At 49.0% G+C, this 23,977-nt stretch overlaps 1 protein-coding gene across 4 annotated transcripts in view; it reads left to right on the forward strand.

Annotated features, from left to right (window-relative positions):
• Window positions 1-442: 442 nt before the first annotated feature.
• VLDLR (very low density lipoprotein receptor) overlaps window positions 443-23,977 on the forward strand; it is a 35,716-nt gene continuing 12,181 nt past the window's right edge. For 2 of the 4 annotated variants that reach the window (XM_041743907.1, XM_041743909.1), the window contains exons 1-9: window positions 443-1,342; window positions 13,523-13,642; window positions 17,398-17,520; window positions 20,743-21,114; window positions 21,213-21,335; window positions 21,423-21,545; window positions 22,003-22,122; window positions 22,271-22,396; window positions 23,455-23,626. In XM_041743907.1, coding sequence (XP_041599841.1) covers window positions 1,261-1,342; window positions 13,523-13,642; window positions 17,398-17,520; window positions 20,743-21,114; window positions 21,213-21,335; window positions 21,423-21,545; window positions 22,003-22,122; window positions 22,271-22,396; window positions 23,455-23,626 — 1,361 coding nt within the window. In that variant the 5' untranslated portion in view covers window positions 443-1,260. Of the gene's footprint in view, window positions 1,343-13,522; window positions 13,643-17,397; window positions 17,521-18,898; window positions 19,022-20,742; window positions 21,115-21,212; window positions 21,336-21,422; window positions 21,546-22,002; window positions 22,123-22,270; window positions 22,397-23,454; window positions 23,627-23,977 lie in introns of all 4 variants that reach the window. The other 2 variants (XM_041743908.1, XM_041743906.1) reach the window with 2 other exon arrangements.

Below are 23,977 nucleotides of genomic sequence, written 5' to 3' on the forward strand. Positions count from 1 at the left end.
ATTTTAGTCCGGTTCTATTACAGAGAACCAACCACAAACGCACGCACTCGTGAGCGCGCGCGCGCACACACACACACACACACACACACACTCTCATTTAAAAACATTTAATTTTTAGCGAAAATGGCATCTCGGCGTGCGATTGCGACAGGCACCCCGAACCCCACCTCAGAGCAGCCCAAACGTGTCGAGCCCGTCCCACTCCATCACCTGCGGGTGGAGGGAGGAGGCCGAGGCAGACGCTACCTACCACACCAGCCTTACTCTGCCAGCCTCTCTGGGGCGCGGGAGAGGGTGGCAGGGAGAGGGAGACTCTTCCCGCTTTGCACGCCGCAGGTCCCCCGGGGCCGCCGGGCCCAGTTAGCGGGCTGGTGGTGGCAACAGCAGCAATAGTTGCATCAGCGCTAACTGCTGCGGCTGCATTTACGGTCGGCGGCTGCCCTGCCGGGAGGGTACGGTAATGACTGTAGGGAGCGCACAGCTGCTGCGGCGGCAGGTTCCCTAGATCAGGAAATTAGGGCAGGCACCGGGGATTGGAGGCGAGGGCGGCGCGCGAGCCAACCAGCGGCCGCCCCGGGCCCCCGTGAGCCCCGGGCGGACGCGCGGAGCAGCCGGGCCCCAGGAGCAGTCCGGGTGCTGGTGGTGGTGGTGGTGGCGGAGCCACGGCCCGGCCGCGGCCACTCACGCACGCACACGCGCTCGCACACCCCCCGCGCGGGCACCCGGCTGCCCAGAGCTTATGAGAGCAGCGCGTCGAGGGGACCGCGGGCTGGAGCCGCCGCTGCCCCCACGCCCCTCGCTGACCACTCCCCCTCCTGCCCCCTCCTCGCTGCTCACCCGGCAGTCGCCAGTGTGGGTGCTCCGCGGCCGGCTCCGCTCCCTTCTGCCTTCTTCTGCTCTCGGCTCCCCACCCCCTCTCCCTCCCCTCCCCTCCCCTCCCCTCCCCTCCCCTCCCGTACCCTCCCCTCCTCTGCAGCGCCTGCATTATCTTCTGCCCGCAGGCTCGGCTTGCACCGCTGCTGCAGCCCGGGGAGGTGGGTGGGTGGGTGGGTGGGTGGTGGGGAGGAGATTGTGCAAGTTGTAGGGGAGGGGGTGCCCTCTTCTTCCCTGCTCCCTTTCCCCCTTTCTAACTCCTTCCCCCTCCTCCTCCCCCTCCCCCCTCCCCGCCCCCACCTCCTTCCTCCTTTGCGAAGGGCTGGTAACTTGTTGTGCGGAGCGAGCGGCGGCGGCGGCGGCGGCGGCACCATCCAGGCGGGCACCATGGGCACGTCCGCGCGCTGGGCGCTCTGGCTGCTGCTCGCGCTGTGCTGGGCGCCCCGGGAGAGCCGCGCCACCGGAGCGGGTGAGTGAGGACGCGCCCCTCCGCCGGCTGCCCGGACCCCGCCGGGGCGCCCGCGGGCCCCGAGGCGCGGGTCTCCTTGTGCGCCCCCCCCCCCCCCACCTCCCCACCTCCCCACCTCCTAGGAGGCGCCTCTGCGCTCCGCTCGCCGTCTTCCCTCCCAACCCTGGTGGCGCCTCTGAGCAGGCTGTCAGCGCCGCGGCCACGGGGAGCCGGGCTTGGGGGACAGCGGGCTTGGGGGTGTCCTGAAGCCTCGTCTGAACTAGGCGTCCTTCCCTTCACTCTGTCCCCCGAAGCCACTGCTTTGCCTCGTTTGCACCCCGCTCGGCCGGGGCTGGGGCATGTGGGCTTCCGCGCACCGAACAATGGTTCTGTCTGCGCTGCCGGGCGGAGTGTTAGGAAGGAGGCAGAGGGCCGGGTCGGGCCGAGCGGTGCGCGGGAGCCGGGGCCGCGCTCCTGGGACCGGCGGGGGGCGGGGGGCGGGAGCGCGGGTCCCGGCGGCGAGTCCCCGGGGCGGTGAGCGGGCTCACGTTCGATGGGCGGCAGCCGGGAGGCTCCAGGGAGCCACGACAAGTGCGCAGCCTGCGCACCCGGACTGCGACCTCCCGGGCGCCCGGTGGTCCTGGCGTGCGGGCCAGAGGACGAGCGCGGCTTCCAACAGGACTCCCCACGGGGTGTTCTCCCCTCCTACCTGGCCCCTCCCCGCCCCCCTCGCGCCGTGTTTGTAAACCTCTCGGGTCTCCCGTGGAGCTGAGCGGGGGGGGGGGGGGGAGGGGAGCGGAACCAAGACTTAATCAGGTTAGTTTGCTGCTCTTCTGTTCCCGGTGAGATTTCCTCGAGAGGAATGGAGCCCTAATCTAGCGACTGTGTAATTAGCCTTCATTCCAGACAATAGATCAAAGGGAGCAGCGCGAGGGCCGGTGGGCGGCGGCGGCGACTCCGGCGGTGCCCGGGGTCTGCGCCCTGGGCCCCGGAGCCCTGTCCTCAGCCAGCCTCCCGGCCGGAGACGCGCAACTTTCCGGGGCAGGGACGGGCAGCCCTTGTGGGGCTCGGGCCAGGGCGCCGGCGCGTCCCGGGCGTGAGCTTGACAGCACGCGGAGGGGCTGGGGGGGGGAGCGGCCCGCCCCAAGTACCCCCCGGGAGTCCGCGCTCCGGCCGCGGGGGCTGGAGGCCCGCCTGCCTGCAGTCACGTGCCTCCCGAGGCCACCCAACTTTCTAGCGTGCGGTCCCGCAGCCTCCGGGCGGGGTCCCGGGGGTCGCAGCCTGCCACCGCCCCGGCCCTTTGGCTCCCGCGGTCCCGAGCGGGCGTGTGAAGCTGGGACGGGCTTCTCTGCCCTCTGCGATTGGCCGGCCGCCCGATCACGTTTGGGCTGGTCACATGGCTCCGCGAACTCAGACTCTAGCAGCCCGAGCAGTAGGATCTGGAGGGGAACGGGAACGGGAACGGGAACGGGGAACGCAAGGCGCCCCACAGCCTCCTTCGCGCTGCCCCCTCCCGCGCTCTCCCCAGCCTGGACTCCTCGAAGAAGGCGAGGCCCCGAGAGAGCCTCTGAGGTGTGACAACAAACCTAAGAGCCTGGGGGAGCCTTGCCCGCAAGAATTTTCAGACTGGAACATTAATCATTAATGGATGAGCAATACTAACTTATTAAATGATTTCTCAGGATCGTTCCATGACTTGCATGATACTTTTCATAACACTTCAAGAGACTAAGCTGTACCAGAAACTACGGATAACCGCCCTGGAGGTTGGGGGGAGAGATTTTGTTTTTGCTGTATGCCCTCCTCCTCCTCCCTGTTCTTTTAGTTTAACAGGTAGTAACTTTCTGTTGGAGGCAAACTTTATCCTATAGAGTGCTGGGAATGCCCTTGAACTCATGAAATGAGTTAGTTGAAGCCATATGTTCACCTTGTATTAGGTAGGTGAGGGTCCCTTTTGCTCTACGTCCCATGTGAAAATGTGACATGCCATGAAGAGTGACACACCAAAGCCCAGGCAAGACCTAAATTCTTCCAAGGAAAGGAGGCACATCATTTTTCAACTGGACAGACTCTGGGGTTGGCTGAGGAGGTAGTGACCTTATGCCAACCCTGACTGGCTTTGGTCTGAAGTTCAAAGCCCCAGGGTATATGGGCTGACTTTCTGGCCCTGGTTTTGTGTGCATCCCTTCTTCCCAACCTCTCCTCCCCCAAACATGCTCTTGGTACTGGCCTAAAATAGGACCAGGCAGGGATGCTCTAAGATCCCGTCCAGAAACTTAGATCAGTCTAACTACAGAAGCTAAAACTCAGTAGTGTAGTAGACCTGACTGCAAGTCCCTGGGAATTCTAGTACGTTTTCCATCAGCCTAGGTAGTCAGGCTTAGGATGTGGGGTACCACACATCATCATTAAAGCCAGAGCCTAGAAAAACCAAGGTTTTCTGAGGGCTCTTCAAAGATGGCTAGCACCTAGCAAAAGAGTAGACAGAGACTTCTCTTACTGTGGGAGTAGGTTTGTAAAGTGAGACCTGGAGGGATAGGAGACAGGAGGGCAAGGAGAAAATAAACTTGACCCACCCCATAGCACCAAGGGAAAGTATGGCAGTGATCCTGATCCCCGTTTAGGCCAAAGAACGAGCATGTGAGCCTGGACTCTTTAAACAAGGATCACCAGGCAAGTGACAGCTTCCTGAAGTCTGAGCAATCGGCCTGTTGCTTGCTACATGTGACATTTAGCTATAATGTCCGTCCTGTGTTGTTTTGATTCTCTGCTTTTACTGCTGGTGTCCCCACATTCCTAATGCATGTGTAAAGGCCAAGTTCAGTAGAGCAGCCAAATATTAAGACTTTACCATGATCGACTGCATATTTAAGCAGTAAGCCTTGCTAGCAAGGTAATTACAGCAGTCTCCATGCTTAAAAAAAGTGAAGTCCTGATTGAAGTGTTTCTGCCTTTCATAAAATTGAATAACGATAAATTTGATTTCACTTGAACAGACGAAAAGTAGTTACAAGCCCCTTCTATTCCAGAAGTATCAAACTGGTGAGACTTCACAAGAGCTCCCAGAGTAGAACATGGCCATAATCAAGGAAACAGGCAGCTCCCAGCCACACGGCTTTGGGTTTTGACCCAAAGACCAGAAAACTCAGAGCACAGCATAGACGTACAGACAACTCGTGTTAAAGTATCTAGACTGTTTTCTATTTCTTACAGAGTGTGAATGAAGCTGGCTTTTTTGGTAGAAGGAAAAGCAATCAAGTATAGGCAGTTACCTACTTGACTTTAAGTCATAGTTAAATTTACTTTGGATACTGACTGTTCTTTGGAAAGCCACCTTCTCATACCAGCCTATGAGAAATCAAATGCCTCCAAGGGTTATGATAAGGTCTGCAATGACATTGATGATAAATGTACCTGCCTCAGGAGAGCCAATCACGGCCGGCTGCTCTCCAGATGGCTCGTTGATAGACTCAAAGTGCTTAGTATGTTCCCTTCTACTGTAAGTTAATCTCAAGAGAGTACTTAGGGTACAAGGAGACTACTTCCAAGACCAAAGGTCCAAAGATACCTTCTGCAAAAGTGATGGATGAGATGTACCTGTTGAATAGAAGTGGTCCAGGAACTAATTTTTGTGCCCACCTAAAGAATTTTTAGCTAGCAAATTTGAAGACTGATAGCTTCTAAGCTTTCAGACGGAGTGTGACATAGCTCTAGCAGAATCTTGTTTGATGATTTCACTGTATTTCCAATGTGAATCGGTGTCTCCTTGCTAAACTGTTCTGTTGGCTTAGCAATACAAACTCTTAAGTGTAGTTGATGCCACCTAGTTAGATAAACTAGCCATGCTGCAGGAACTAAATGAGAGGGCAGGTGATACTGTAATGTTAGCATCCTTTTTCCTTCATGTGATGCGTCCTAGGAAAGCTTGGGCCTGCTGGTTATTTGTGGGCTCAAATTCAGCAAGAGCATGCCTCCTGGGTGCCATGAGATTAAGGATAGAGATTATGCCAAAAGAAAAAAAAGGCTTAATGTTTGCTTGGGGAGCCTTTGACTACTTTGTATTTTAAAACTGCTCCAGGGGGTGGGGGGCGGGGTAGGGGAAAGGTATGAACGCTCTTATATTTAAGAGGCAGAAAGTTTAAGATGGGACCATTGGCTGGAGTGGTTGATCTTGCCACCAGCATGGGCCTTTTGGGTTGGCCCTACTAGCTAGGAGCCTTTATGTATACACATGTAATTTTAGGGGGTGGAGCTTGCGATTAGCCAAGCAAGAGAGATGATAAAACCTTGATGATAGACATTTGTGGATTACTTCACGTGCTTATATGTTATAACCTAATACTTCCCCTAACTCCAACATTTGCAAGTTACTTCACATGTTAGAACTTTATTCTTTTCCCCCCAAATGCTCTGAGTTAATAGGGTTCCTATTTTACAGATTGCCTCTAATCTTTCGTTTTCCTAAAAAGGCTTCCCAAAATCGGAGTTATTAACTGATCTGTAGGTTCACTAAATAGGTGGTAGATTGATGTCGACATTCCTTATACTTCTGCTTAAAACCACTTGACGACCATCTACTGAGCACCTAACCATGAGCCACTTGGCAGCACCAGGCATGGGGAGGACACAGTAGCTAGGCAGGTGGTCCTCTCTTTCATGGCATTTGGTCTAGTGGGGAAGTCAAATCAGGAAATCAAAGTTCGCCTGGAATAGAGGCTCTGGAGAGGAGTGAGCAGATCCAGTATTTAAGCCTTAATCATAAAAGAGGCAGACAGCGGCTGAAGGTTGCTGGAGTTCCCACTTGCTACCTGTGTTACAGAATACTATGTTTCCCAACTGTCACCAAGAACTCAGACTCTCATGTGACAAAGTCAGATGCTATTCCATCTCCACAGATGATCTTACAAAAGTGATCAGATTCCAGCAACCATGGGTTGCTGCCAACATTACTAAAGAGCACTAAAGCAGGTCCCAAGTGAAATCCAAGTCTTACACATCAAATTTCTAACTCTACCAGTTAGCTGCCGCTACTGTTCCCTATGCACTGGAACCTCGCTCTTCACAGGAAAATGAGGCCAGATGTACCTACAGTGACGTACTCACTGTGATAGATAAGTGTGGGAAAGCACACAGTTTTTATATTATCAAGTGGTACAAAGATGATGTGAAGGTACCCCCATGGGCATAAGGAACAATGGACTTTATAACATAGAGCCTTTCAGAATATTCTAGTTGGTCAAACAACTGGTCATGTGTTTCAAGTTCAGGAAAGCTGGAAAGAATGCTTTGGAAAAAGTCTATAGTTCAAACCAGTTTTATCAGTGAACTAATGAATCAGTTGATTCATCCAGGAATACTCACTAGTGCCCAAAGACACTGGAGATGTCAGGAACTTGGTCCCAAGTTACAAAGATAAATTCTAGGCCCTGCCTTGGGGTAGGGTGAGGGGGATCTCCACTTGTAGAGATGGAAACAGGCAGGGAGGGCAAACACCTCAGTACACGGCAACTGTGTGACCATCGAGAAGCAGCCAGACCACACTTGGTGTGTCAGGAAAGGAATAGAGGGCCTCCTTCAAAGGGAGACATTTGTGTATACAGGAGTGACAGGAGCAAACCGAGACAGATCAATAGTGAGGACACAGGCCTGGGGCAAGTGGGGCTGGGGGCATCCCTGGGTGTACTCTGAGCCAAGGGCTGGTGGGAAACAATAGGGAAAAGTTGGGGGGAAATGGGTAGGGAACCAGACTCGGCCCTTGAGTCAGTGAGAAACCTAGAAGTGATCCCATCGTTGGTACTTCAGGCCGGTCTAGGTGACTTGGGTCACCATCTTGATTTGGATGGTTGATGTGGCAACCTGGAGGAAGAAGGAACAGATCAAGGGAGGGATGAGAGCCCAGATGGGGCCAGGGATGGATGGCAAAATATCAGGGGAGAAGAACCTGGCTCTCCACGGGACCAGCCTCCATAGGTTGGAGTAAGTGATGGAGCCCCCCCAAGGATAGGGGCTTCTGGCAAAGAGAAGACAGGCTTTAGAAGAACCTCTTTACCATGTAGCCCTGTTAAGGCATCTAGATAAATTTTACCTACCTAATGGGTACAGAGGCTTTGCCTCATGCTGTCACCATGATTAATGTCCGTTGTAAGAATGGCACTGAGCACTTGTGCCCATCCAGCGGTGGGTGTGCAGGCTTATGGGGGTAAGAACTATATAATCCACCCTGAAAAGGACATGGTCACTTCCACTGAGGGTAGAATCTTAGCCTCCTAAACTTTGGGCAGTGGTTTCAAAGTGTGGTCAGGAACCAGAAGTGTCAATACCATCTGGGAACCCAAGAAAGGGAGCTCTGTCCCTGCCCTGCTCCAGCTGAATCTGAACCTCTGTGGGGGGCGGGGGGGGTAGGCCCAGCAGGTGTTCCAACAAGCCCTGTGGGGATTCTGATGCCAATGAGAACAAGAGCACCAGGGACCTAGCATCTGCCTCCCATAGAAACTGTAAGTTCGAAAATAGTGAAAGAGATTATAGAGAAAATGAGTGGGGAAAATCAGAGAGGGTGACAAAATATGAGAGACTTCTAACTCTGGGAGATGAACAAGAGGTAGTGGAAGGAGAGGCGGGTGGGGGGATGGGTGACGGGCATTGAGGGGGGGCACTGACGGGGGCACTTGACAGGATGAGCGCTGGGTGTTATACTATATGTTGGTAAATTGAACTCCAATTTAAAAAATACATAATACTAAAAAAAAAAAAAAAAACTTCGCAATATGCCTCTATTTGACTGATGTATCCTGGACAAGACAACCAAGCCATGTAGTCCTTCTAGAAAAAACCCCGCTGAGGATACTCTAGGCTTTTTAAATTTTATTTTAATTAAAATGGGGCAGGGAAGGCTGACTTTCGATAATAAGACTGTGTTAGGACAGTATCATCTTGACGGGTGAAACTACCTACCTCATTCTGGATTGATTTAAACTGACTCTGTTACCCAAGTTACCAAAATCAACAGAATATTCTAATGGGAAGTAGTCCTGCATTAGATGCTTTAGATTCTGTGCATGTTCAGCAGTGTAGTATCTGAAGCCAGGCCACCTGGGTCTCAAATCCTCATTCTGTACAGGCTGATCCTGGGCAAGCACTGTACTTCCCTTCTCTGTCCTCTCCTTACCTGATACATAAAAGGGGAACAGTAGTACTCAGAGTGGAGGATTTAGAATTCAGATGAATTAAAAGACTGAAGGCTTAGAGTTGTGTTTGGCAAATAATTTTGAAAGCTTATTTACCTATGATTCTTAAGATCATCTCAATCTGATGTCAGTGGGACAAGTGAACTCTAAGATTCACTTATTTCAGCGAATCAGAAGGATTGACCAAAGTATTTCTTTTTAAGATTATTTATTTATTTATTCATGACAGAAAGAGAGATTGAGAGAGACAGGGGCAGAGACACAGGCAGAGGGAAAAGCAGGCTCTGTCCTCAGTGGGGAGTCCGATGCAGAACTCGATCCCAGGACCCTGGGATAATGATCTGAGCTGAAGGTAGATAGATGCTCAACCACTGAGCCACCCAGGTGTCCCTGGCCTAAGTATTTAACAGCTTTCAGGCAGTTCTTAGAAGTGCTTTAGAGCCTGACGGTAGGGCCGGAACACAACCTCCGTGTCCGACAGCTCGGGCTGTCTGCCTTCCTTCCTCTCACTAACTAACCTCTCCTGAGAGAAAACCACTTTGCTGACTCGCAAGTCTGCTTATCCTAAAATGAGTTTTAGCCTATGAATAGAAAGATTGGCATTAAAGAAGAAGCAGAAGTGTGACTAAAAATAAATGCCCTTGGCGGCCCCAGAAGTGGCCAAACAAGTAGACTAAAGACATTCCTGTAGATAGCACCCATATCTCAAGCAAGGAGGAGAGGGAGAGGCCCCTGAATCCTGGGCCCCTGCCAGTCCCAGGAGAGTGGCAGCCTGAGCCTCTCTGTGCTGGTTCAAGTTCAGGTCTGAGCCTGATACTCAGAAACCTCCCCGTACCCTGGGCAGCCTGGAGCCCCTCTAGGGAAAAGTGCAGCCTACCATGAAGGCTTGGTATCTACTGTGAGGTCTATGCAGTTTCCCACTGACCCATTAACCCTTGCAGGGACAGTCAGGCAACAGCAGGCTGACATCTATGTGCATTTAAACCCCTGAGTTCTGGGACACCTGGGTGGCTCAGTGGTTGAGCATCTGCCTTCGGCTCAGGGCATGATTCCGGGGTCCGGGATCAAGTCCCACATCAGGCTCCCTGCAGGGAACCCGCTTCTCTGTGTCTCTCATGAGTAAATAAATAAAATCTTTAAAAATAAAGACATAAATAAGCCCCTGAGTTTTTTGGAGCCACTGAACTGCCAACATGTCTGGGCAGCAACGTTCACTCTTGAGGTGAGCAAGGCTCCTGGGACAAGGCGCCTTAAGGTCAGTTTGCAGGGTCTGATTCCGCCTGGGCAAGTGACAGAATGAGCAAGTTAGTCCTTGGCATGGGTGGGCCTTCTTTCATTACAAAGGTAAATAGCTGTGACTAGGTACATATGTGACTACGTACAAGTGACTTCCGACCCCCTGACCCAGAGGGGCAGGGATAGTCATTCTAAATATTAGAGCTCAAAGAAGATCCAGATCAAGGCCAATGGTTTGATTTCTTAAAGCAACAGGAAGAACCCTTTTCAAGTTCTTACACAAAAGTCAAGTATTGATAAAGAAAGCCTTCCTGGCTGAAACAGGCAAAACACCCAGGTTCCCCGCTGTCACGGCCTTTCCGCCACCCACCCCCAACTTTAACCACCCTTTTGGCACTAAGGCATTCCTATGAATCCCTGTGGCTTTGAGGAACCTGCTAAAAACCACATTGACTCTCAGCTGTTCACCTTTCTGGGCAGATCTGGAGATACTGGCTGCCTAGAGCTTCTACTCCTAGGGTTAGTTTTTGAGGCATCAATCCGTGTCTTAGCTTAGCCTAAGGATTAAAAGCACCTTGGGGGAGAGAGGAGGATGCCTGGGTGGCACACATGGTTGAGCCTTCGACTCTTGGTTTCAGCTCAGGTCATGATCTCAGGGTCAGGAGATCAAGCCCAGCACTGGGTGCTTGGTGCAGGGTCTGCTTGGAACTCATTCACCCTCTCCCTCTGCCCCTCCCTTCCCATGCTCTAAAATCAATCAATCAATCTTAAAAAAAAAAAAAGAAAAGAAAAGAAAAGAAAAAACAAAAGCACGTCGAGTGTAGACAATTTCAAGCTCAACTGTTCCCTTTATGAAAGTAGACTTAAGGGTCACGGATGAAAATAGCCTATAGGTCCACAATCCTGTAATCCCCCAAAGGCTGTGGAAATCAAAAGCTCCTTAACTTGTTTGGTGCTTTCGGTTCTCCTGGAGCTCTGTACGGCCGTGTTCCCAGCCGAGCACCAGAGGCGAGATGGAGAATCTTTTTGAAACTTTGACAGAACACCCACAGCGTTGCAGTCTGGCCGCGGTCCCAGCACGGGATCCAGCCTCGGAGCTCTGGCCGCCCTGCACCAGGCGGGACGTTCAACAGAAGCCAGGGCCACGTTCTGCCCAGGAGCAACCTCATAACCGAATGCTTAGATAATAAGAAACTGAGGCATGGCCATCAGGCCTACGGTCTTACCTCTCTTTAAAGAGAGGGTCCCGTATGAGGGCAGCTAACCAGCCTTAGCCACCGCCACCGCCACCCCCACCCCACTCGTCCTGTGAAGGAGCAACAGCATTCAGTAGCTTTCTCCACTTCTAACCTCCATTGCTTCCCCCCTCATGATACAGGGTCATGTGTGTGTCCCAGTAAAACACAGTTCCAGGACTGTTGGGCAGAAGCTTGGGGGAAGTGGAAATAGCTCAGATAAGAAAAGGTAGACATTAAATTCCTTTTTGTCTTAAGGAATTGGAATAAAACACTGAGAAAATGCTTATGTTTGTCCTGAAAGTCTGCTTAGGATCAACTCTGGAAGCAGTGCTGCTGGGATCTTACTCTCATTTCTTACTGCTGATCATTCCTTTGCTACCATGATGATGGTAGGTGCTGGGGCACTAAACGCCAGCCTCATTTCACCTGTGTGCCTGTATTTGATCCCAGGCCAGCTTGCATGTCTAGGAAATCTCTAGCTTCCAAAGTCATTTTTAAGATCTTCCAGGCCCTAACCTTGAAGTGGAAAACCATCATTTGACACCTACTTCTGTGTCCCTGTCCAAGTCTGATTCTATGCTGACCTTTTTATGCTTTATAGGCTTTACCTTTACCTACAGTGTAGGTGTCAGTGTCTGAATTTTTGTCTCTTTTTCACTGAACAACCTTTGGTACCTCAAACCTTTAAAAAAAAGTTCAGAGCCTCCATCGTACCCTAACTGGAGCCTGACTGTTCTAACTAGACTTCTATTGATATTGTTTGACGACAAACTATTCATCTGCTACTTTCACATTAAGTTCTCTAAATAAATTCTTGCCACTCCCACAGCCCTCAAAGGTAGTAGGGATAGAGAACTAAAGCCAGAGGCCCCTGCAGCAGATCCCCCCCCCCCCCCCCAGCAGCGAGAACACTGAGAGGCTGTTGGAAATATAGGGATGGGTGGGGGAGGCAGCTGCTTCTCTGCTTTGGTTGAACAGTATAAAAGCCAGCTGCTGACTTCTCCCAACAACCTCTACCCTTCTCAATCCCTGATATCTTATGCCAATAAGATATTTGTGAAATGAACGAATGTTGTGAAATATAGGTAGGAAGTGCCGTCAAATCATACTGCTTTGTATCTGGGTCCCACCTTAACCAGACTCTTGGGAGCAGAGTGGTACACACGGTTTATGAATACATTCAGTATCTAAGAATGGAACCACACCCATGTGGTAAACCTGACTTGGACCGAATTCTAATCTCCCTGGGAATTAGCCACAAAGCATAGACCGCCCCCAGATAGGAGGGGCTAGCTGATAGTAGGGAGGCCAACGGGAGTATTGTATACCGGGCACAAGAGTTCCAGTCTGTGCTTGTCACTGTAGTGTCTGTCTTTAGGCCGGCATGCCACAGCTGCAGATGCTGGAAGGTGACAGGGAATCTGCTTGGGGGGCCTGCCTAAGTAATCTGCACGAGCCATAGGGCACCCCTGGTTGTCCTGAATATTAGCAGTATATTTCTATTAAGCAACCAGATCGTTGGCCTTTTAGCTCAAAGAAATCACATCCTCCAGAAGAGCACATGTGCTAATGGTAGGAAACACCTGAATGTTAGCTGTCCCATGCCAGGCAAAAACAAAAAAATAACAAAACTAAGTGTTCTACTTACAAGGATTAGTTCATACCACTGTGTGAATTAAATATCCATACATCGAGTGCAGGAAAATAGAGATTCAGAGAAATAGAATCTGGGTCTGTGATGCTCCCTCACTTTGTTTTTCTTGTGTTGCTAAAAGTGACCTCCCTTTACCTCTCAACTATAGCTTCTTGATTTTTATCTTTGAGCTGTTTTGTAAGCATGTCTTTTTCTAATTATACCTCAGATTTTAAAATGAGGCCATTAAACCTCTGTCCTGCCCCCTCTTTGCTATCATTCTAAGTCTCCCTGAGTTTACTTGTAATAGAGGCATCATCCATGAATAACAGTACCAAATGTGATCAAGAAATGCCATTAAAGGGTTAGGATTTGGCTGATTACAGTTCCACAAGTGAGTTAAACACATGAGGGAAATGAGTCCAGGGGCAAGTGAGTCCAACCTAACTCCCCATGGTCTCTGGGAAATCTAGGTTCCTTCTATCTTGGTCTGGCTCCATTGGCCCAGGATCTCTATTCCAGCCACCATGCCCAATTTTCAGGATCCAGAAAGGAATAAAGGAAAGGATAATGGGTCCCCAATCCCTTTGAGGATATTTCCCAGAAGTTCTATTTATCATTCTATTTATATTCCATTAACTAGACCTTAGGCCCATCCATGGCTGTGCCTCACTGCAAGAGAAGCTGGGAAATCTAGTCTTCTCCAGATGGCATTTGCCCAGCAAAGAATTCAATCACTGCCTGTCACTGCCCCAATGCCCACCCTGCCCTGGCCCCTAGAATGTTCTAGCCTGCTGTGCCTGCAGCTCTCCCTTCGAGAAGGACCATGTCCATGGGTTTTGGGTAACTTGCAGCTCTAACTTCCCATGCTTGTATCCCAGCTTAGCTAAGTGCTCCCTCCTGATTTTAGGAAGAAAAGCCAAATGTGAACCCTCCCAATTCCAGTGCACAAATGGCCGCTGTATTACACTGCTGTGGAAATGCGACGGGGATGAAGACTGTGCTGATGGCAGTGACGAAAAGAACTGTGGTGAGTAAGGAGCAGTGTCCCTCAAGAGGATGCATGCACGTCACTAAGTGGGATGCCCTTATCTTAGCTTCTTAAATGTTTCGAGGTTCTGAAAATAGAATCCACTCCTAAGAATTGCCTTGACCGCAGGTCCCAAAAGTCTCTACATCTTGGTCTAGAGGAATTTAGTTGAATGTTTGACATGGGGCTACCAGCCTGAGTGTGGAATGTTGAAGATCAAGTGGAGGTCCTTCCAAATGACAGGACCTGGTTTGTCAGAGGTCAGGCAAACATTCAGTATAGGAAGCTAGGAGAGGGGGCGGGAGGACCAGAAGTAGAGACAGGAGCTTGCTTAGAACAGACCTTCTTTTTGTAATTCTCAAAAAGCTCTGATAGCGCCCCCCAAAGAAAATAAGTCATGAACAGTAAGAAATCCCCTCAGGTTTCAGGAGGGTAATAAACTCCTGGCTTTGAAACTACGGCCCCTGCCGATCACAGATCAGATAAGGATTTTTAATAATTGCCTACAATAGATGCTAATTCTAAAATGGTAGGCAGGGTAAAAGACATTCTTTCCCCCAGAGAATGGGGATATACCGTCATACCCACCGATCAACGTCATCCAGAGATCATTGTGAGAAATGCCTCATGTTGAGCCTGAATAGCTGAGAACTACGTGTCAAGGTGGCATTTAGGCTACCTTGAATACATGCTGAAGTTTATTTTTTGATCCCTTTGTTCTGTGTCAGAATCTTGAAACGAGATTGTGTGTGAATGTTGGTGACAACATTGTCATTTGCCTTTTAATGGATGTTATTGAAAGATGTCTACAAACTAGAAATACAGAAGAAAAACAGAAGCTAAAGGTAGATTGCATCAACTGCTGTCTTGTTATGCCCTTACCTGCTTCTTCACGTGTCATTACAAAAATGTCATAGCGTAAGCATCAGGGCAGGCGGTCTTATGCTTGAGCTCGCTGAGCAGTATCATGAGTGTTTGCACACCAATATGTGGATTAGCAGCCGATTTGGAAACCTAGGATGTCCCTTCTATAATCTCAGGGAAGAAGCATCTCCAGTCTCAGGACCAACAGTAGTCCTCCGGGCACTACTTTGCCATCGTGTACGTTCTAACGCTGGGATTTTAATCTACTCTACAAGACATTGAGTTCATGTCACTTCTAGGTTACCTAGGTAATAGAATTCCCTCACGAAATCTCTCACTGGAGGGACTCATTATTGGCAACTCCTCTCTTGGTATAAGTAGTGATTCTTCCTCAATTCTAAAGTATGTACTTGGCAAAGCCCATTGTTCTTTCTTAGAAAGTAATCATTCTCTTCATGTTTCAGAAGCCTTCTCTGACCATCTGACTAACTTGGTAGCAACTAACCTGGGTCATCTTAGGAGTCACCCCTGGCTTTTCCTAAAGTAGTCTCCACCTAAGTAACTGCTAGACACACGGCAGGAGGGTTTGCAAGAGTGAAGGGGGGATATTTATGTACTAAAAATCACTCCAGGTGGAAAAAATTAAATTCTTGGCCAGAATTGGTCTCTGCCTCCAGGATATGAAGGTATAGAAGGAAAGTGGGAACACTGCTCAGGGAAGCTCTGCATGCTTATTTTGAGATGTTCCTCCCTAGAAGGGAAAAGCTGCACAATTGCTTAAAACTCATAAAGCCACACTTCTTATTTTTCCTGTGCAACCTCTTGGTAGTGAACTGGGCTGCAGTTTCAGCAGGGCTGTTTCTTTCAAGCATGTCCACCAGCATTCTTAGTCAACTACAGCTTAGAATCCAGAGCCATGTGTTTCCATCAGCCCCATGGAACTCATTCTTTTACAAGTGTGAGGCTGACCTGATTAATGAGTAACTTAGAGACTCTGAGTGGGTAACTGTTAGTTCTCTTCCCCTTTGGCACACCTACACTGCTATCCATCTCTCAAGGCCCCATTCGAATAGACTTTCTTTACCCTCCCAGTCTGTATTCAGAATGGAAGAGAGATGAACTCTAGAAAGCTTCCATCACTATTTATCTTTTGCTCCAACACTTTGTAGCATGGCCAGCTTGTCTATGCCTACAACATTTTATATGTCTTTAAACCACCTTGTCTCTTTATAATTACTTCTTGCTTCCTCTTCCTGAGGACCCTCACAGGTTGGGTTACAGCAAACTCACTCTGCAGATGCTCTGGCACCTTCCCACATGCTCAGGAGCACATGGCCCTCAGATACCGCTTTTAACCATGAATACTGGAGTTTGAGGATTTCAGGGATTTCAGAGACAGGTACAATTCTAAAAGCTAACATGGCCTTTCTTGTTTCCTTGGCTACACAACTCATGTAGATGAATAATTCCTTTTGGATCATCATGATTCATCATCACATCTTGAGTTCTGGGAATGAGCTAGAATCATTATTTCCCTGCTGCACAGCGTCCAAGGCTAAACCAGAGTGGCCCTCTACTTCTGTGTCCTCTACACTCTGTGACTTGTCCATAGCTCAGACCCTAGACTTGAAGCAATCCCTTTCAAGTTCTCAGCAAATTGTTGTCCTTTAGCTGATTTGCCATTTACAGAATGTTCGTTAGAGAGGAAGAGCGTAAACTGGAAGTTTAAACACACAAGCAAGAAAGAATACAGCTTGGGAAGGAGGGGCCTAGAATACTCTATGTGGCTGCTTATCAAGACTCATCTGACTCTGACTTCCTTATGGCTAAGGTGACCAAACCACTCAATTGGCTTAAGAGAGTCCAAGTTTATGCTTCTCTTCCTGGTATAGTTAAGTGTCCCCTTTCCACTGAGATTGTCTCAATTTGGACAACAAATTAATTGCATGGTCGTCAGAATTACAGGAGAAAAGGCCTGCCCTAGTCAGAATCAGTAACAGAATTGATACCTTTTTAAGGCAATTTTTCACTCTAGTCATCAGTTGTAGACATTGGCAGCTTTCATAGCTGATGTTACTCTGTCTCTTGGATTCTAAATGTGACCTCTTTTGTACCCAGGTTTAAGCTTTCTCTATTTCTTACTGGCTGGGTTCCTCTGCCCCCAACAGACCTATAGGAGTGGCAATATTCACTCCTGGGGCTTATCCTTCTGAATCTACACTAAACCCATGCACTGTTAGGAGATGCTCCCAGTAGAGCTGTATTGTGATCAGTCATAGGATGGAATGTTTGGCTTTTTTTTTTTTTTTTTAAGATTTTATTTATTTATTTATTTATTTATTTATTTATTTATTTATTTAATTTATTCATGAGAGAGACAGAGAGAGAGAGAGGCAGAGACACAGGCAGAGGGAGAAGCAGGCTCCATGCAGGGGAGCCTGACATGGGACTTGATCCTGGGTCTCCAGGATCAGGCCCTGGGCCAAAGGCGGCACTAAACGGCTTAGCCACCCGAGCTGCCCGAATGTTTGGCTCTTAAACTTTATGAAGCACCTGAAGGGCCTGGAAGAAATGCACAAAGAGAATATAACTATTACTTAAACTCAACAACAGAAAACAGGCAAAAATTGTAAGGTATCTCTGGGTTGTAAGGTAAGGAACAACTCCTGTCCTACAGTGACTTCCATATCCTCCCACTCTCTCAAACAAGTACCTTTCTCCTCTGGAGGAAAAAAAAAAAGATTTTTCTAGTGTTCTGGCTATTGGCAGTTGAGCACTAATTCACTCAGTTTCATTATTGGAGCAAAATATATCAACGGTAGTTTTACCTCCAATGGGAATATAAGGTCTCAAGTGACTTTGACTTTAATCCTGCCAATATGCTTTTGTAGTAAAGAAGACGTGTGCAGAGTCTGACTTTGTGTGCAACAATGGCCAGTGCGTCCCCAACCGGTGGCAGTGTGACGGGGATCCTGACTGTGAAGATGGTTCTGACGAAAACCCAGAACAGTGCCGTGAGTGACTTGCTTTGGACTTTTAACTTGCTCGGGCTGTTTCGTGTCTCGTAGCTCTAAGTATGGTTTCATCTAAAACTTGGTTTTAGTTTCCTTTGCCTATGTTGATGTGTAGGCCAGTGGACTCCTAGGTCAGCCAAGTCATTAACAGTTGATAAGTGTCCTTTAATGAATGTCCTCCCTAGTCTAACAAGACTGACATTCTCTTGGGTAGCTTCACTATTGAACATTTAAGACCGAAGCCAGCCGATTTGATTAAGAACTCCTTGACTAGGTGCACACATTTCAAATATTTGGTAATCATGACTCTGAGCAGATGGTACTCTGGTCCTGGAAGCTAAGTCAAGATATGAGGGTTCCCCCTTGGGCCCAGGATAAACTTTTAGATGCATAGCTTATGTTATGAAAAAAAAATCTATTACTGAAGGGGTAAGGTGGCTAGAAAGAGGGTGACATCATGATTTTTAACAAACCTGGTACCTAAGGTTATTAAAGTACGGTCAAGCTTACAGCTTATTTTTAATAAGAGAAATTGCATAGGTAGGCAAATGTCTATCTGTGTCCTTAGGTGGATAGGCAGGGGAAGGTCTGTGGCATCACAGAGGAGGAAGATTTGGGACAGATAAATTGGGATCATTTGAGTGTTGTGATGAAAAAAGTCTTGGGGTTCATTTCCATGCGGTAGAGACCTGCCCAAGCATGAATAGTGCAAATCGAATAGGATCCCAAAGCACAGTGGAGCAGAAAGGAAGATGAATGCCTCCATTTCCATTTTTGAGGCAAGAAATCAGAGGAGTGATAAGAACATTGGTCAGGGTGGGTTAATCACCACAGGTAAAGAGGGTCCACCAAGTCACGGCCCTGAGTCTTAGTGAAGGGTAAGTGACCCAGTGAGGTCAAGAATCAGGAGGTGTCCCTGTCTTGTAGACCCAACGTAGGTTGTGAAGAAACCTATATGGGAATCTAGGCAGGGCAAGACTTCACAGGTGTCAGACCATCCAGCCTTTAATGAAGTTGGAATTAGGTGACCTTATCTGCTGACAGATAACAAAAAAAAAAAAAAAAGGTCAAGGAGCAGGCCAGCCAAAAATAAGCCCAACTGTGCCAAGTAAAACAGAAGTCTGAGTGGAGCCTGCCACGGAACCTTGAAGGAGTAGCACAGTCAAGGCTCTGGAGTGTCCTGCCAAGCAGCACGGTGGGCATGGCCTCTGAGCAGCAGAGTTGGCCAGTGATCTCCCCAGGTTTGGACTAGTAAGTGGAATGTCACGCATTCACCAGGCTGCTGAGTTACAGGTGTGACCACTTGCAGGCAGCTCAGGAGCAGCAGCTTTGCACTGATGCATTGGGAGGCTCTTTTGAGACTGTATATCATCAACAGATATGAGAACATGCCGCATAAATGAAATCAGCTGTGGCGCCCGTTCTACTCAGTGTATCCCAGTGTCCTGGAGGTGTGATGGTGAAAATGATTGTGACAGTGGAGAAGATGAAGAAAACTGTGGTAAGAAGATCAGTGTTGAGTGGCTAATCCCCCAGACCCTTTTTCTCAGAGAAGGGTGGGCAGGGGGAAGGAAGCTCACTGGAGCGTCAAGATGCAGCTCCACTGACTCGCTTTTCAGTGACTTCACTCTCTGCTCAGCTACTTGGCCTTCCTAACTGCCCTAAAACTCTGACACAAGTCCCCCTGGTTACTGACCACTGCTTGCTTTGGTGTGGGCTCCTAGGCAGATAGAAATGAGAAGGTAAGTCATTCAGGGCGCTGCCAGTTAGAAGTAGCGCAGAGAGGCCATGATGATGTGGGCATCTGTGAGTGTTAGGACAGGGATTCACGGGCCTTCCTTGCTTGGGCTCAATAAAACCATCAGGAAACTAGGGCCAGCAAGCTCATTCCTAGGTCTCAGGGTGGCATCTGCTTCTTGGAAATGAATTACTCGAGAAGCATACGAGCACATCTTACCCCCAAACTAGATTCTTTTCCCCCCCCAAACTAGATTCTCTTCTTAAGCTTTCTAAAGGTTAACCTGGCACAGAACCATGCTAACCACCTTGCCAGCAGGTACCCAAAGAAAACCTCACCCAACTGATGGTGCTTTTGTCTCTTCTCATAGTTCCTGCCTGTCAAAGTGAGCTCTGTTTCCTACGCTTTCATGTTTCTGTTCCTGGAAAATGTGTAATAAAGTGCTACATGTTCCAGGAGAGGCCCTGGGAAAATATCTGGGTTGAACAAACATTGCTGTGAGCACTCTTTCAAGCTACCGCCCTTTTATAGAGCCCCTAGAGCTACAGCTCCCAAGGCTGACAGGCCCAGGGCCTCCTGACGCAGCAGAGTACTTGTGAGCTGAGCGTGCTTACAGTCCAAACACCAGTCTTGCGTGGAGAAGTCAACTTCTGAGGTCAATAACACTGCACCTAGTCCAATGAGTTTCGGTGTTCAGTCTTAGAATTGAGCGTTATGTATTGGTAAGCCCTGGGGCTGCCAAGTGTTTCCCTTTTAAATCTTGCTTCCCAAGAGAGTCGTGGTCTCTACCCTAATTACCACCAAATTGTGACCTTGATTCATTCGGCAGGAATTTGAGTCAGAGTATAAACTGGCTAGTCTGCCTCGCTGAGCAGCAGCAGCAACATTCCAGAGGACTAGACTTGAGATTCTAGCCCTAGCAGTGACTTTCTAACACTTGAAAATGTTTAGGACCCATTATCCCTGATCCTCATTTGAAGGACCGACAGAGAAGGAACCAGTAGGGTAGCATAACATGATGGCTTCTTCTCAGTCACAGTGTCATAATGCTTTGTTATGAGACTCTGATTGCCTGTATACCTGATACGTGGTAGTCTCAGCAGATGATCTGAACTGATTAGATGTCCATTTAGAGATAGCTCAGTCTTTGCCGTTCAAAACGAAATCCCCCAGTCAGGTTTAAGTTATTCACTGCTGTCCCTTTAGGAATCTGGTGTGGTTCTCATCTCCAATTAACTTCTAGTCTTCAGCTCTTTTCTTGGTCCTTTATTTCTCTTCCTACTCAAGTGTCCCTGCATCTTGCACACTGAGACTGCTTACTAGTCCTCCAGGAACTTGGATATTGGTGGAATGACTTGGTTTTTAAGCGAAGCTGGAAAGCTAGGGCCGGCGGTTGGAGATCCCGCATGTCATGCTGTGAGACAAGAGCCTGGAAGGCATGCCGGTCCGGCAGGCTCTCAGTGTGGCCTGCTCTCTCCCCGCAGGCAACATCACATGCAGCCCGGACGAGTTCACCTGCTCCAGCGGCCGTTGCATCTCCAGGAACTTCGTCTGCAATGGCCAGGACGACTGCAGTGACGGCAGTGACGAGCTGGACTGTGCGCCCCCCACGTGCGGCGAGCATGAGTTCCAGTGCAGCACCTCTTCCTGCATCCCCCTGAGCTGGGTGTGCGACGATGACGCCGACTGCTCCGACCAGTCAGACGAGTCCCTGGAGCAGTGTGGCCGACAGCCCGTGATGCACACCAAGTGCCCAGCCAGCGAGACCCAGTGCGGCTCAGGCGAGTGCATCCACAAGAAGTGGCGCTGCGATGGGGACCCCGACTGCAAAGACGGTAGCGACGAGGTCAACTGTCGTAAGTAGCCGCTTTATCAGTCCCACTTGCTCTGTGCCCCCCTCTCAGGGTCTGCCTGGATGGCTTGGCTGACCCTTCCCGCCCCACCACCTCTGCAGCTTCGAGAACCTGCCGGCCTGACCAGTTTGAGTGTGAGGACGGGAGCTGCATCCATGGCAGCAGGCAGTGCAATGGTATCAGGGACTGTGTGGACGGCTCGGATGAAGTCAACTGCAAGAACGGTGAGGGGCTCCTCCTGGGGGTCAGTCAGAGGACTGCTCTGAGCAGCCCCACCAAATGGAATCTTGCTTTTGTGTTTCTCGTTGTAGTCAATCAGTGCTTGGGCCCTGGAAAGTTCAAGTGCAGAAGTGGGGAGTGCATAGATATCGGTAAAGTATGTAACCAGGAGCAGGACTGCAGGGACTGGAGTGACGAACCCCTGAAAGAATGTCGTAAGTGGAGGGGTTGCCTGAGCACAGTTGGGAAGGTTCATGACATCCCCCCTAGCTAATGCTGTGTGGACCCTGCACAGGGCCTGCTTACACCACTTTTAAGGAACCTAGTCCAGTTGTTGGGCTTCAGGGTGGCATTTTTTATGCCTTAAAAGCAAAAGCAGTGATAGACTTGTTCATAGTTTTAAACTCCTTAAAGATAACTCATCAGCAATGGAGATACTTGGCTAAGTACTACGTAGCCAGCTGGTAACCTGCCAAGGAGATTGGGTTTCCTATTCCCCAAACCCTCTGAGATGCAGATCTTGAAGACAAATTTTTGGACCTTAGGAAAATCATGGGTTTGACCAGACTAACTAGATAAGCAATTGCAAATATCCGGGAGTGTAAATGTTAATCAGAGCACATATCAATTTGGAGTAAAGTGTGGGGTAACTCTGGTCCCTTTTTATTTCAGACGTAAATGAATGCTTGGTCAATAATGGTGGCTGTTCGCACATCTGCAAAGACCTAGTTATAGGCTATGAATGTGACTGCGCAGCTGGGTTTGAACTGATAGATAAGAAAATTTGTGGAGGTGAGTCCAGGAGGGAGCCTCAGCCCTGGTGCAGGGCGGGTGGGAGGAGGCTGTTGGGGGTAGGGGTAGTAGAGGAGGAGATGGGAAAGGACAGCATCTCACTGTAGGTCATGTAGGAACAGAAGACTAATGTTCATTTCCCTCCTAGATATTGACGAATGCCAAAATCCAGGAATCTGCAGCCAAATTTGTATCAACTTAAAAGGCGGTTACAAGTGTGAATGTAGTCGGGGCTATCAGATGGATCTTGCCACCGGCGTGTGCAAGGCAGTAGGTAAATGGACTTGGACTGGTGTTGCTACCTTTATGAGTAACCGCTTGCACCAAGGGTACAGCCAGTGATTCCCAAGAGTCAACTAAATATGGAATTAAAATAGTATAGCCCTTCCTTGACTTATGATAGAGTCATACTCCAATAAACCCATTGTAAGTAGAAAATATCCTAAGTCAAAAATGAATTTAATATACCTAACCAAATATATAATACACACACACACACACACACACACACACACACACCTAACCTACCAAATATCGTGGCTTAGCCACACCTGCCTTAAATGTGTTCAGAACTCTGAAGTCAGCTTATGGGGGGCAACATCTTCTAACACAAAGCCCCTAAAGTACTGAATGTCTCATGTAATATATCGAGTACTATACTGAAAGTCAAAAGCAGAATTCTTGCAGGGGTGCAGGTAGGTGTCAGTGCATCAGATGTTCACACCCTCGTGATCCTGGGGCTGGTGGGGAGCTGCGGCTCACTGCCACTGCCCAGCATCATGAGAGAACATCATAAGAGAGGACGGTCGCACATATCACTGGCCTGGGCAAAGATCCCAACTCTAAACTCGAAGTGTGGTTTCTACTGAATGCAAACCACTTCTGTACCATTGTAAAGATGAAAAATCCTAACCGGAACCATCCTAAGCCGGGGACTGTCTGTACTCCGAGCAATGCTACTTATTCACAGTGCGGTATCCTAGGTTAAACAAAAAATCCTTTCCCCGGACACCTGCTTTGGTCAGCTTCTTTTGCATGTGATACCATGAATACCTACCAGGTTTGCTTACTTTCTGCTTCCCAAAGCTGAGTGCAATCCCTGTGAGTAACGTGCCAGCCACCCTCCTGTTGAATGCCATGACCCCAGGACTGCCTCCTTGAACAGCGCAAAGTGCTTGCAGTTTCCTGGGGGCACGGACTGCTGCCAGCACACTCGTCAGGTGTTTCAGTGGTGCCTTTACTTTATAGGTGCTCCTCCTTTGGGAGAAGGTGACTCAGAAGGACCTTGCCTTCTCACAGCGAAACTTAGTAAACCTGACTCTTGTCTTGCAGGTAAAGAGCCAAGTCTGATCTTCACAAATCGAAGAGACATCCGGAAGATTGGCTTGGAGAGGAAAGAATATATCCAACTAGTTGAACAGCTAAGAAACACTGTAGCTCTTGATGCAGACATTGCAGCTCAGAAACTGTTCTGGGCTGATCTGAGCCAAAAGGCCATCTTCAGGTAACTTGAGTTCTCTGCTTAAGTGTTTCAGCCTAAGTCTTTGACATGTGGTCTTTGGGAAGGTTTGGGGGAATTTCTAGCTCCACTCTAGCATCTAATTAGCTGGGACTCTATGTCTGGACACTGATTGATTCTTCAACTATTAAGTTGCCATCAGTTCCTCGTTAGAAACTAACCACCATGTATGAAGTAAAAGGTGGCTGTTGCTATAGGATTATAAACAAAGGACATCTTCACTTCTCCTCTTGTCACCCCTTACTCTCTAATTAATGGATACCTTTTCATAGTTGCTACCAATAGAAATGGTAGTGGCAGCTACTGCACCAAACAGCTTTGCTTAGAAATGTGTCA

The sequence above is a fragment of the Vulpes lagopus genome, chromosome 2, assembly GCF_018345385.1.
Source record: "Vulpes lagopus strain Blue_001 chromosome 2, ASM1834538v1, whole genome shotgun sequence".
In the NCBI taxonomy this organism is placed as follows: Eukaryota; Metazoa; Chordata; class Mammalia; order Carnivora; family Canidae; genus Vulpes; species Vulpes lagopus.